Raw genomic sequence first — 15029 nt, 5'->3', positions numbered from 1 at the left:
TATTTGAGTAATATAACTAACAAACCTGATTTAGCATACAAATATAAAAAGCTCAGAGCTCACAAAATTAGACAAAACATATCCCTCTGAAGCACATATAGAACAAGAACAAAAGCCAACCATGAAAAAAGCTGACCATAAAGCCAAGGCACAGAGCAACTGCAAATGAATTTCAAAGAAAACTATCATACAGATCATGTTCTCCTAATCACAATACACTGAAGTTAGAAATTAAGGCAGAAACCAGAAACAAAGAGATTAATTAAAATTAAAATTTTACATTTGGAAACTAAAAAAAGACTAAAGAATTCATGGGTCAAAAATGATATATTCACAGATGGTACAACTGTGTCCTAAAAAAACAAAACAATCTACAGAAAATTACTTAGAGCAACGAGAGTTAGTTTGACAATTCTGTGGTGAGCACAGAACCAACAGATGAAACTGCTCATTATTTCTATGCAGTAGAAGCAAATAATTAGGGAAGAAAAAACTTGTAAACAATATCATTTTAAAAAACAGAATAAGCAAGGTAAAAGACAAAAAGACATTTTCAGGATAGAAGAAAAGAGAGATAAATACAAAGGTGAGATTAAAATCCTACAATCTTCTATTTGAATTACAAATGCCATGGAATTAATGACATATTTTTTTCTTTTTTTTTTTTTTGAGACAGAGTCTTGCTCTATCGCCCAGGCTGGAGTGCAGTGGTGAGATCTTGGCTCACTACAACTTCCGCCTCCTGGGTTCAAGCGATTCTCCTGTCTCAGCCTCCTGAGTAGCTGGGATTACAGGCATACCCCACCACACCCAGCTAATTTTTATACACTTTTTTTTTTTTTCCAGTAGAGACGGGGTTTTGCCATGTTGGCCAGGCTGGTCTCGAATTCCTGACACCAGGTGATCCGCCCACATTGGCCTCCCAAAGTGCTGGGATTACAGGCATGAGCCACTGCATCCAGCCACTTTTGTCTTTTTAAAAAGCCCACCAAAAAGCCTGAAAGCAATAAAAACCCAGAAGCAATGACCACAGATGACTGTCTCTAAATACTCTATCTCATCAAAGGAGCCACGGCGTCTCCAGTCAGGTTCTACAGAAGCACACCGTGAGGTGGGACAGGCTCCCAGAAGAAACCAGAAGCAATGACCATAGACCACTGTCTCTAAATACTCTATCTCATCAAAGGAGCCACGGTGTCTCCAGTCAGGTTCTACAGAAGCACACCGTGAGGTGGGATGGGCTTCCAGACGGGAAGAGAAAAGCAAGACACGGAGGTGAAGAAGCCGAGCAAGGGTGCGCTTCAGACCAAATCCTGTAAAGGCGGCTTAGGCTCCCACAGGGACACTCTGGGCTCTCATCTGAACCAGAAGGTTGTACTGACTGAAGCCAGAGAGCTGGCTCTCCTGCACCTGCACTTTCCCTTCATTGGCTAAGTGCCACCTTGGGGGATGCAAACTCCCATGCACTTCCCGTGGTTCCTGTAGTCCAAGGGAAGTCTCTGAAGAGAAGCTGAAGAGGAAGCCCCTGGAGGCAAAGGCCACCAGAGTATGGGGGCGGGGGGGCGGGGGGTGGAATCCACAGGAATCACAGCAGTGTCCAGCGTGTGCTGCTTCTTGGAGAAATGAGCAATTCCAGATCGGGGACAGGAAGTGTGCACAACGATCCTGGAACATGCTGTCATAGACGAAAACCAGAGAACTGTCAAACTCTACTCCAGGCCTGTGAGAAGGGCAGAACGATCAACTTGAAAGGGTGAACATGGGCCAAGATAGGACAATTTAAGCACCAAAAGTAATAGTGACTGCAAAGAACTGAAATACATCAAACACATTAAATTCAAAATTTTACAATAATAATTTTCTTCTAGCTCTCACCAGTCCTATTTGTTAATAGGGCATTGATTCATTATTTTGAAAACTTATAAATAAAGGGACAGAATGAAGCAAGTACCTTGTTTAATACACATACAAACTGAATTTCAGGGTAACTAAGCAGTTGATGAGGTAAGATCTTTCTTACAGAAAAAGTCAAAATAACAAACACAGAAAGAATCATGAAATTATAAATTTACCATTTTGCGACCCTCACTGAACTCACAGATCTGGGTAACAATCATCGATGTCACTAGAACCATTTAGGGAAAGACCAGTGGAGAACTTTACAATGGCAGATCAGGCTGAACCCACTGCTCCATGTTAGTATCACCCAGAGAGACACCAGACATGACAGAGCTCCTGATACCATGCGGCAGGAAGTGTACACCACCACCTGGAAGCCTTCCAAAAGAAGGGAACTGGATTTTTTCTTTTTTTTTTTTTGTTTTTTTTGAGACAGTCTCACTCTGTTGCCCAGGCTGGAGTGAAATGGCGCGATCTCAGCTCACTGCAACCTCCGCCTCTCGGGTTCAAGCGATTCTCCTGGCTCAGCCTCCTGAGTAGCTGGGATTACAGGCGCTTGCCACCACACCTGGCTAATTTCTGTATTTTTAGTAGAGATGGGGTTTCACCATGTTTGCCAGGTTGGTCTTGAACGCCTGACCTCAGGTGATCCTCCCACCTCAGCCTCCCAAAGTGCTGGGATTACAGATGTGAGCCACTGAGCCCGGCCTGGATTCTTTCACAACGGTCTCTAGACATCCTTTGGTTGTCACAACTAGGGGGCGCTCCTGGCATCGAGAGGGCGGAGGCCAAGGATGCTGCTAGGCATCCTAAAATGCAGAGGCCACGGTCCACAATAGAGCTTCAACAGCTGCAAGGCTCAGAAGCCCTGTTCCAGATCTAACTACCAGGTAACAGAATACATTGAGGACAGAGGACTATACCAAACAACACCATGATGCAAACAACCAAACTGAGAAATTCTACAGGACAAACCATATGTTCTCCTCAACAAATAAATGGCACGAATAAGCAGAGGAAAACTGTTTTAAAGTAAAAGAGACTTAGATTAAGCAAACTCAAATGAGTAAACCTCGTTTGAATCCTGACTCAAACCAACCGTAAAAAGTTATTTTTGAAATAACTAGTAAAATTTGAACTTGGAATAGGTATTAGATAATATTAAGGAATTATTGTCAACATTGCTAAGTGTAATAATGCTCTACAGCTATGATAAATCCTTAATTGTCAGACATGCTTATTGGTGTATTACACCTAAAATGATACACAAGAAAGCAAGAAGAAGCGTAAGTGAAACAACACTGGCAAAATGTGGGTGGAGACGGAGCACAGGAGCTCACCGTATTTTCTCCACTTTCCCGTATGTTTCAATTTTCCACAATAAAATGGATTTTATTTAAGCAGCCCCAGAGAGAAGACAGAGCCATATATAGGAAAAACAATTTAGACGAATGACTGGCTTCTCAACAGAAACAACAGAAGGCAGAAGACAGTGGAGCAGTCTCAATATGTTGAAATAAAGATAACAAATGAGAATTTTCTGTGATGTAAAACCACTTCTCACAAACAATGGCAAAATAAAGACTGTTCAGGCAAGCCAAGAGAATTTACCACCATCAAACCTCACTAAAAGAAATTAGGGGGAGGCTGGGAGCGGTGGCTCACGCCTGTAATCCCAGCACTTTGGGAGGCTGAGGCGGGTGGATCACGAGGTCAGGAGATCGAGACCATCCTGGCTAACACAGTGAAACCCCATCTCTACTAAAAATATAAAAAATTAGCCAGGCGCGGTGGTGGGCGCCTGTAGTCCCAGCTACTCGGGAGGCTGAGGCAGGAGAATGGTGTGAACCCAGGAGGCGGAGGTTGCAGTGAGCCAAGACTGAGCCACTGCACTCCAGCCTGGGCGACAGAGCAAGACTCCGTCTCAAAAACAAAAAAAAAAAATTAGGAAAGCTGTTCTTCAGGCAGAAGGGGCGGGGGGGAAAGAAACCCAATGGATGATCCGAAATATAAGGAGTGATGAAATATGAAAAGGAATAACGGAATCAACTGCAAAACATAGGAAAAGAGAACAAGATAGAGAAATCTCTGTCAATTAGACATTTAAAATCCTACTTATTTTAAAAACTCATGAATCAAACAAGAGTTCTTAATCACACTTGGAAAAAATATTTAAAACAAAAAATTTAAACTTTCAATATATAACTAAAATAACTCTCAGAGAGAAACTTAAAGTTTTAAACACGTTAGCACAGTAGAAAAGCTCAATGTCATGAGCTGAGTATCCAACTAATAAATTAGAGAAAGAATATTACAGTACACATACACAAAGTAGAAGAAAGGAAATAATAAATAAGAACAGAAACTGGTGAAACAGAAAACAAAAATACAATAGAGAAGATCAAGAAAGACAAAGACTGAGGCATTGATAAACCATTTAAGTGGACAAAACTTCAGGGAAAAAAGGGTTTATCAAGGGAAGGAGGGAAGGAGGGAGGGAGGGAAGGAGGGAGGGAGGGAAGGCTATCAGAAATATAAAAGTGGCCACAACTACCAATCCATCAGAAACTTAAAAAATAATAAGAAACTAGTTTCTACAGATACTGGCAGTCATCTTTTTCTTTTCTTTCTTTCTTTTTTTTTTGAGACAGAGTCTCGCTGTTGCCCAGGCTGAAGTACAGTGGCGTGATCACAGCTCACGGCTCACTGCAGTCTCCACCTCCTGGGTTCAAGAGATTCTCTTGCCTCAGCCTCCTGAGTCGCTAGGATTACAGGCACCCATCACCACACCCAGCTAATTTTTGTACTTTTAGTAGAGATGGGGTTTCACCATGTTGGCCAGGCTGGTCTCGAACTTCCGACCTCAAGTGATCCACTAGCCTTGGCCTCTCAAAGTGCCGGGATTACAGGCATGAGCCACTGTGCCCGGCCAGCAGTCATCTTCTTCTTGAGATGCTATAAGATAATGAAATGCCTACATGGTGAGATGAAGTGAGGTGAATGACACAGGCATTGTGATGCAGGTGGAAAATTCCAGAAGTAATTCATAAGTTTTAAGTTGCTAGCTGTTCTAAGTATCATGATGAAACCCCACACAGTTCTGCTCTGTCCCACCTGGACTGCATTAGTCACTTAGCAGCCATCTGGGTTATGAGGTTGGCTGTCATGGTATTGCAGTAATTATGTTCAAGTAACCCTTATTTTACTTAATAATGGCCCCAAAGTACAAGAGTAGTTATGTAATAAATATTTTCAGATCACAGTGGACCTCAGATAACAGAAAAGTGGGGAAAGTGAAACCATGGATAAAGGGGGACTACAAGATCCTTGGATATCATATATAAGGCAAATATAAGATTCTAAAAGGTAGAAGGAAGAAGGAAAATATTGGCTAGGGACCTTGGGACCTGAGGAATGACACAACAATAAGTTTCTTATTTGAGTTTTCTTTTATGCCTCATATATATCCTAGATTTGATACTAGTGAACCTAACAACCCAGAAATGCCAATAGGCACAGATTTTTTAAAGGCTCAATAAACCCAGCTCTCCCTAGTGAAAGGAATAGGAAAGGGGCAGCCTACCGAGATATAAAACTTATAGACAATAATCACTAAACAATAGCCAAACTACACACACAAGCCAAAAAAAAAAAAACTATGACCCTACCTCCACTTATACCAGCAGAAACTGGGTGGGGAGCCTAGACTTCCACCCTCACCACCATCCCAAAGCCCCTGCTAGGGTGGTCTGAGAGACAGCCAAGTGGGAGCAGGCACTTTCACCCCTATCTAGTGGTAACAAGACCCCCCAGTACACACAATGCCAGTAGAGATCACACGGGGAGCCTAGACGTCACGTCTCACCCAGCAGGAATGAGACAACCTCTTCCTCCTACTCAATGGAGCAAGCCCTAGTGGAAAGTCAGGACTTCTACTGCTACCTGGAGGTGATAAGGTCTATCTCCATTGTGTCAAGGCCAGCCAGATGGGTAACAGTAACAAGATACTCCTATCTCTCCCAGTCAGGCCGGTATGAATGGAAGCCTAGTGGGGAGCTAAAACTCCCAGCCTAGCCTAGCAGTAATGAGTAATCCTTCTCCCTTAGAATGTCAGTGGAACTCAAGTAAAGAATCTATACTTCTATCCCCATCTGTCAATAATGGGGCAACTCTCTACAACCCCTGTAACATGGCTTGGTGTGTCCCCACCCAAATCTCACCTCAGATTGTAATCAAGGGAGAGACTAGATGGAGGTAATTGGATCATGGGGGTGGCTTCCCCTATGCTGTTCTCATGATAGTGAGTCTCACGAGATAGGATGGTTTTATTAAGTGTCTTGCGCTCACTCTGTCCTGCCACCCTGTGAAGAAGGTGCCTGCTTCTCCTTTGCCTACCGCCATGATTTTAAGTTTCCTGAGGCCTCCTCAGCAATGTGAAACTATGAGTCAATTAAACCTCTTTCCTTTATAAATTACCTGGTCTCAGGTATTTCTTCATAGCAGTGTGAGAATGGACTAATATGCCCCACTACTTGCTGGCGTGGCATCACAGCAGACAAGCTAAAACTGAAGATGTAAATAAGACTTAGGGCTCATAACACAATACCATTGAGAGTCTAGGTTTCAACCAAAAATCACTCATCACACCAAGAACCAGGAAATCTCAACTTGAATGAGAAAACACAATCAACAGACACCAAGATGATACAGATGTTAGAATTATCTGACAAAGATTTTAAAAACACCCATTATAAAAATGCTCAACAGATAATTTAAAACATACTTAAAACAAATGAAAAATATAAAATTATCAGCAAAGAAATAAAGTCTCAGGAAAGAAACAGAAGATATAACGAACCAAATGGAAACTTCAGAACTGAAAAATACAATGACTGAAATTAGAAAATCAATAGATAGGCTCCACAGCAGAATGGACAGAGGAAAGAGTCAGTGAACTGGAAGATAGAATAATAGAAATGATCCAATCTGAGCAACAGAGAGAAAGTAGACTTAAAAAAGTGAACAGAGCTCAGGGGCCTTTGGGACTATAACAAAAGATCTAACATTCATGTCATCAGAGTCCTGGAAAGAAAAGAGAAAGAGGCAGAACTAAAGAAGTATTTAAAGACATAAAGGATGAAAAATTTCCAAATTTGGCAAAAGATATAAACCTACAAATTCAAGAAATTGAGCAAACCCCAAACAAGATAAACTTAAAGGAACTCACATCAAAGCACACTGTAATCAAACTTCTGAAATATAAAGACAAGGAAAAAAATCTTGAAAGCAGCAAGAGATAAACAACATCTTACCTATAGGAAGAAAACAATTCGAATGACAGTGGATTTCTCATCAGAAACCATGGAGGTCAGAAGGAAGAGGCACACGTTTTTTTCAAGTGCTGAAAAAAAAAGAACTGTCAACCCAGAATTCTATACCCACTGAAAATACCCTTCAGGAATGAAGGGAAAATCAAGACATTCTCAGATGAAGGAAAACTAAGAGAATTTGTCACCCGCAGACCTACCACAAAAGAATGTCTAAGGAAGTTCCTCTAAACAGAAAGTAAATTATGAAAGAAGAAATATTGGAATATCAGGAAGGAAGAAAGCATAACAGGAGTAAAAATACAAGTAAATACAACACACTTTTCTTCTCCTCTTGAGTTTTCTAAATTATGTTTGACAGTTGAAGCAAAAATTATAACATACTCTGATGTGGTTCTAAAAGTACATAGAAGAGCTATTTAAGACAATTACATTATAAATGGAAGAGGAAAAAGCGATACAAAGAGAGGTAAAGCTTCTATATTTCACATGAACTGGTAAAATGACTACATGAAGAAACTGGAGTAAGTTATGTATATATAATGTAATACACAGGGTAACCACTAAAAAAACCTATACGAGGTCTTAAAAAACCTATAGAAGAGATATACTCAAAAATACTACAGATAAAAGGAATTCTAAAGTACATTCAAGTAACCCACAGGAAGGGAGGAAAAGGAAACCAGAGAAATGAAAAACAGTAAGAAAAAAACAGAAAATAAATAAAATAACAGACTTAAGCCCTAATATATCAATAATTATGCTAAGTGTAAACAATCTAAATATGCAAAATAAAAGACAGAATTGACAGAGTGGATTGAAAACATGAATACTATCTACAAGAAATTTACTTCAAATATAACTATATAGCTAGGTTGAAAGGAAAAGGTTGAAAAAATATATACCATGCACATATAAATCAAAAGAGGGCAGGACTGAACATATCTACATAAGATAAAGTAGACTGCAGAGCAAAGAAGATTACCAGGTATAGAGAAGGACGTTACACAACAATTAAAGGGCCAGTCCACCAAAAAGACAGAAATCCTAAATGTGTATGTGCCCAAAAACAGAACTGCAAACACATGACGCAAAAACTTACAGTACTGAAAGGAGCAAAGACAAATCCACATTTACAGTTGGAGACTGAATATCCTTTTCTTAACAATTGACATCTAGGCAGAAAATCCGAATGTAGACAAAGATACTCAATAACATCATCAACCAACAGGATCTAAACAATGCTTATAGGAATGCACATCAACAACACAGAATGCATGTTCCCTTCAAAGGCTCACAGAACATACATCGAGATATGCCACATCCTGGGCCACAAACCTTAACAAACTTAAAAGAACTGAAATAATACAGAACATGTTCTCTGACCATAAAGTAATCAAACTAGAAGTCAATAACAGAAAAATAGGCAAATCTCCAAATGTTTGGAAACTAAACAACACACTTCTAAACAGTCCATGAGTCTTCTCAAAGGAAATTTTTTAAACGGGACTGAAAAAACATACAATATGAAAACCTGTGGAATGCAGCTGCCAAGAGGGAAACTTACAGAGCTAAATGTTTGCAGCAGAAAAGAAGGAAAGACTCAAATCAACAATCTAAGCTCCTACCCCAAGAAACTAGAAGAGCAAAAGAAGCCCAAAGCAAACAGAAAGAAGGAAATAATAAACAGCAGAAATCAAAAGAAATTGAAAACAGAAAAATAACAGAGAAAATCAATGTAACAATAATTTGGTTCTTTGAAAACATCAATAAAATTATACAAACTCCTCGTAAGACTCACAAAGAAAAAAGAGAGAAGACAGCAAATTACCAATATAAGAAATGAGACAGAAGTTACCACTACAGATTATGCAGACATCAAAGGGATAATAAGGAAACATCACAAACAACTGTACACACTTAAATAAAAGGGACTAATTCCTCAGAAAGCACAAACTACTACAACTCATCCAATATGAAATAGATAACACTGTATCTATTAAGGAAATTATATTTGTAATTTAAAAATTCCAAAAAAGAAATGCTTCATTGGCAAAATTTCCCAAACATTTAAAGAAGAATTAATATCAGTTCAACATAATCTCCTCTAGAAAACAGAAGAGGGACAATCCATTCAATTCAAAACATTTTATGAATCCAATATTACTCTGATACCAAAACCAGACAGAGACAACACAAAAAAGAAAACTACAGAGCAACATCCCTCATGAATACAGACGCAAAACTCCTTAACAAAATATTAGCAAATAGAATTCAGCAACATAGAGAAATAATTATACACCAGTAGGGTTATTCATAATGATAAAGGCCAGTTTAATATTTGAAAATAAATCAATATAAACTACCATATTAACAGAAAAAACACACACGATAATATCAATTGATGCAGAAAATCATTTGATAATATTCATCCACTCACCACAAAAATTCTTTAAAAAAAAAAGCAGTAAACGGAAACTTTCTCAACTTGATAAAGAACATCTACCAAAAACAAAACAAAACAAAAAACAACCAAACAAACCCAAAAACCTTACAGCTAATATCATACTAAATGATGAAAGACAAAATCCTCCCTCCAGGAAAGATGTCAGTTCTTACTACAGCTATTCAAAATAGTACTGGAAGTCACAGACAGTGCAATAAGGGAAGACAGGGAAATAAAAGGCATGTATGTCAGAAAGGAAAAAACTAAAACTGTTCATTTGCAGATGTCTTATACTCTGTGGAAAATCCCAAAGAATCTACAAACACACACCTAGCACAAATATAAGCCAAAATTACATAGTTTCTTTTAAAATTTGATGAAAATGGGCTGGGCACGGTGGCTCATGCCTGTAGTCCCAACACTTCGGAAGGCTGAGAAAGGCAGATCACTTGAGGTCAGGAGTTTGAAACCAGCCTGGCCAACATGGTGAAACGCCATCTCTACTAAAAATACAAAAAAATTAGCCGTGTGTGGTAGTGCGTGCCTGTAATCCCAGCTACTCGGGAGGCTGAGTCACGGGAATCACTTTGAACCCGGGAGGTGGTGGTTGCAGTGAGCCGAGATGGCACCACTGCACTCCAGCCTGGGCGACAGAGCGAGACCCCGTTTGCAAAAAAAAAAAAAAAGAAAAGAAAAGAAAAGAAAAACACAAAAAACACAGGATCAGAAATGACGAGGAAAAACACTGAAACAGAGGGAAATTTTTAAAACTTTAAGCCACTCTTAAGGCTATGTAAATAAGTGGGAAAACCTAGATCAAATGGAAAATTTATAAGGAAAATATAATTTACCAAACATCTCAAGAGGCAACAGTGTTTAAGCAGACCAACATCCATACAGAAAAAGAGGTATTACAAAGGAACTACCCTACAAAAAAAGACCAGACATCAACAATTTCACAAGATAATTCTATCAAATACTTAAAGACCACATAATTCCTATACTACATGAGCTACCCTTGAGCACAAGACGACATTCTATTTATTTTTATGAACCAATAACGTGTATATCCCACAGAATACATCCTTGGATAGTATTTCCCAATAGAGCACTGCCAAGTTTTATAATGCCCATGCTTCTGGAAAACATATATATCTTTCATCACAGTGTTGTTGGCTTTTCTGGCTGATATTTATGTTTAAAAAAAGTATACATGCCCAAAAGTCAATATGTTTTTAACGAAATAATGTGGGGAACAAATCTCAGACAGGATTCCAAATTCAGTTGGTTGTGTGAAGAAACCTGAAAGAGCTAATCCTTCAAAATGGATCCCAAGTGGCTAACTGAGCCTACATTTAAGTCAGAGAGAAGCAGCCATATGCTGAATAGAGGTCCCAGAAAACCCACACCTTTTTAACTCTGGGAACTTTTAGAGCTCACCTGAACCAACCAATCAGAGTTCACTTGCCTCAGCCAATCAGAGCTCAGCTATATGGACCAATCAGAACTCAGCTGTGTCAACCAATCAGACCAAGCAAGTCTGGATCCTTCATTTGCATAAAGGGACTTGATTAAGAACCTGGGCAGGAAATGTCAAACCTTCTCCTTCTCCTCTGGAATGTGCCTTCATTTTACAAGGAAGGCTGCCTCTTCCTGGTTTGCAAACTGTTCACTAGAATAAAGCCTGTTTCCTCCAAACTTTTCAGAGAACTTTTGTTCACAGTAAGTTATGGGAATCATATGGATGTTTTTGAAAAGTACAAGTTTCAATAACGGAGGTATCTAAAGCAATTGCTTATTACTAGCTATTTTAACTGGTAATCAGGAAACAATATGTTAAGCATTTTATGTTCTATTATGATTGTTTATTAGTTTTCATTGTTTAACTGTGCTTTATATTTTACAAAATTGGTTATGAATTTTTAGCTGACACATAACACATTATAATGTTTTACCATTTAAAATAATGGGGCCAGGCACGGTGGCTCACGCCTGTAATCCCAGCACTTCGGGAGGCCAAGGCGGGTGGATCACTTGAGGTCAGGAGTTTGAGATCAGCCTGGCCAACACGGTGAAACCCTATCTCTACTAAAAATACAAAAATTAGCCAGGTGTGGTGGTGGGCACCTGTAATCCCAGCTACTCAGGAGGCTGAGGAAGGAGAATTGCTTGAACCCGGGAGGCAGAGCCGAGATCGTGCCACTGCACTCCAGCCAGGATGACAGAGCAAGACTCAGTCTCAAAAAAAAAAAAAAGGTGGGGGGGTGGCGGTGGAAATGAGACCCTCTTTTAGAACATTTGATTTTCAGGAATGGAGCTGTGAAGTTAAGCAATCGATAACTCTATGTCATTGATATTTAAACCTATGATCCTCAAATGTGACAAAAAAAAGCTACAGAACACATCTCGCTTAAAAATATCAATCCAAAAATCCTACAAAAAATGTTAAACAGAATCCAATGGCATATTACAAAATAAATATAATAACCACTTGGGTTTATTCTAAGATTGCAAAGATATTTCATATCAAAAAATTCATTACTATAAATCCCCATATCTAAGGAGAAAAAAAATATGATCTCTATGAATGCTGAAAAGGTCTTCAACAAAATTCAACATCTATTCCAGATAAAAACACTTACTGAAGTAGGAACTAATGGATATCACAACATAATTTTACACACACACAAACAGACACACACACACGCCCCTCAGGCCCCAAACCAAAATTTTATTTAGTGTAGGCGGAAACAAGGTAATGCCCAGTAATTCCATTGTTATCTGATAGTGAAATCAGATAAAAAAAAATAATGAGTGGTGTAAGACTTAGAAAGAAAGAATTAGAAGAATATTTGCAGAAGTTTTGATAATATAGCTGGGAAAAAAGGGGGAATCAGTAAAACTAATAAACAATTTGAGGATTCAGAAAAGTAGCAGGATACATAATCAACATATAAAAACTAATAGCCTAGATTTCTGTTTCTAGTAGAAGTAATAACAGGGACCAGACAATCACTTGTTTTTAACAATCAAAAACACTAGACATTAAGAGAATGAAAAACCAAGCCACAGACTGGGAGAAAATGCTTGCAAAAACACATATCTGATGAAAGACTTGTATCCAAAATATACAAAGAACTCGTAAAACTCAACAACTAGAAAACAAACAACCAGAATAAAAAATGGGTAAAAGATTTGAATAGGAACCTCATCAAAGAAAATTATACACATGGCAAATAAGCATATTAAAAGATGCTCAACATCATATGTCATTAGGAAATTGCAAAATAAACAAGATATCATTACACGCTTAATTAGAATAGCTCAAATCCAAAATATTGACAACACTGAATATTGGCAAGGATGTGAAGTAACAGGAACTCTCATTCATTGCTGGTGGGAATGCAAAATGGTACAGTCCCTTTGGAAGATAGCTTGTCAGTTTCTTATAAAGATAAACATAGTCTTACCATATAATCCAATAAGCATGCTATTAAGTATTTACCCAAATGAGTTGAAAACTTATGTCCACACAAAAACCTGAACATGAATGTTTATAGCAGTTTTATTCATAATTGCCAAAAATTGGAAGCAACAAGATGTCCTTCAATAGGGGAATAAATAAACTGTGGTACGCTCAAAAGACAGAATATTAATCCAACGCTTAAAACAAATGAGCTGTCAAGCCACAAAAAGACACAAAGGAAACTTAAGTGCATATTGCTAATGGAAAGAAGCCAATCTGAAAAGGCTGCATACTGTATTATTCCAGTGAAAAGATCAGTGGTTGCCAGCAGGGGTGTGGGGAAGAGCATAGGGAGCCTGGGGCGGAGTCACATCTGGATTCCTGCAGATACAAGCCAGGTAGGGACCCTAGGCTCATCCTCAAGCTGATGCATAGAGAATCAGGTGAGGGAGCTGGGCAGGCAGACTCACTTGTGCCCGTGGGAAGTGAACAAGAAAATGAACCAAGGGCAACTTTCCTCCAAGGAAGCAAAGGAAAAGGGGAGGCTGAGCAGTTAGAGGCTGTGTCTTCCACGGTTATACCTGGAATTGTGCGCCAGTCCACAGGCCCCAGGTGAGAGCACCTGAGCAAGAGAGAATGTCATGCACATGTCTGTGTGTGGAGATCTGTCTGCAAACACGGGCACGCACACGTCTGTGCGTGCGGATGCGTCTGCAAACACGGGCACGCACACGTCTGTGCGTGCGGATGCGTCTGCAAACACGGGCACGCACACGTCTGTGTGTGGAGATCCGTCTGCAAACACGGGCATGCATGTGGTGGCACCTGATTGAGTCCGTCTGGTCTGCTTAAGACCTAAATGCTTCTGCTGGCATTCATGTGAGTCCTGTTTCTATGGCCTCTCTTCTACCCCTTTTTTCTCTGTACTTAAGAAAGGAGGGCTCCTCCTTGATGCCCATGAAATGCCCATGCACCTTCCCCACCACATAAGGGGCCTGTATTTGTAACCAGCAGATCTCTCCCTATTAGACAGGTTTCAAGACAGGAATGACATCTTGGTCTCCTGTGCCCTCAGGGACTGCACCACAGGCAGGCATGGATGTTCTGAGCATGTGAGTGACCAAGGGGAGGAAAGAAGGCAGCTCAAATAAAGGCCTGGGAGCAGCCTCAGAGCAGGGATGGCACAGGCCCATGAACAAATGGGCAGACGCAGTGGAGAGCCTCCTCCTCTGCAGCCCCTCGCTCTCAGCCCCAGTCAAGGCCATGGACAGAGTCCTCAGCAGCTTTTGTGCAACCATTAAGAGTTGTGCCTGTTTTGTGGTCTGTCTTCCTGACAAGACTGTCTCCCTCCTACTATGCTCTCAGCACTCTAACACAGCACCTGGCACTTAATTGGCAACATGCAAATATTTTGGGAAGGAAGGAGAATGGAGCTCAACCTCAGTTATCTCTGGGGCACTAGAAATCAACAGGACATCAAGGGACAGATGTTGACAGCAAAGGACTCTCTCTCCAGCCAGGAGAACAATTCACAGAGGCAGGCTGGGTCCCCAGTGGCTGCTGTGGAGCAGGAGGGAATGGGGGTTGCTGGACCTGCACAAGATGGGCCCTGCCCCACTGGCACAGGGAGATACTCACTGGGAACGACTGTGGCTTCCCCAGGAGGGCCCGTCAGCATCACTGGGATGTGTACAACAGTGTTCAGGTCTGGGGACTGACTGCCCATGCGAGTGACGTTCCGCTGATTGTCTGCATCCTCTGGCTGTTCCTCCACCTTCTGGAGACAGGTGCTGGGCAGTGTGTGCATAGGGCCCACAGTCACAGTCCCACTGGTCTCCAGGTCACAGTGTGGCTCCCTGCAATCAAGAATGTACATCAGGCCTGGGCGCAG

The 15029-nt window shown here is 40.3% G+C and overlaps 1 protein-coding gene across 6 annotated transcripts in view; it reads right to left on the bottom strand.

The window, feature by feature from the left end:
• Positions 1–15029, bottom strand: part of CACNA1B (calcium voltage-gated channel subunit alpha1 B) — a 248990-nt gene that overhangs the window by 86335 nt on the left and 147626 nt on the right. For all 6 annotated transcript variants that reach the window (XM_054501972.1, XM_054501966.1, XM_054501970.1 and 3 more), the window contains one exon: positions 14777–14994. In XM_054501972.1, coding sequence (XP_054357947.1) covers positions 14777–14994 — 218 coding nt within the window. The remainder of the gene's footprint in view (positions 1–14776; positions 14995–15029) is intronic.

This window comes from Pongo pygmaeus, chromosome 13 (genome assembly GCF_028885625.2).
Source record: "Pongo pygmaeus isolate AG05252 chromosome 13, NHGRI_mPonPyg2-v2.0_pri, whole genome shotgun sequence".
Classification (NCBI taxonomy): domain Eukaryota; kingdom Metazoa; phylum Chordata; class Mammalia; order Primates; family Hominidae; genus Pongo; species Pongo pygmaeus.
The sequence above is the reverse complement of the archived record's forward strand: the minus strand, read 5'-3'. Positions and strand labels throughout refer to the sequence as shown.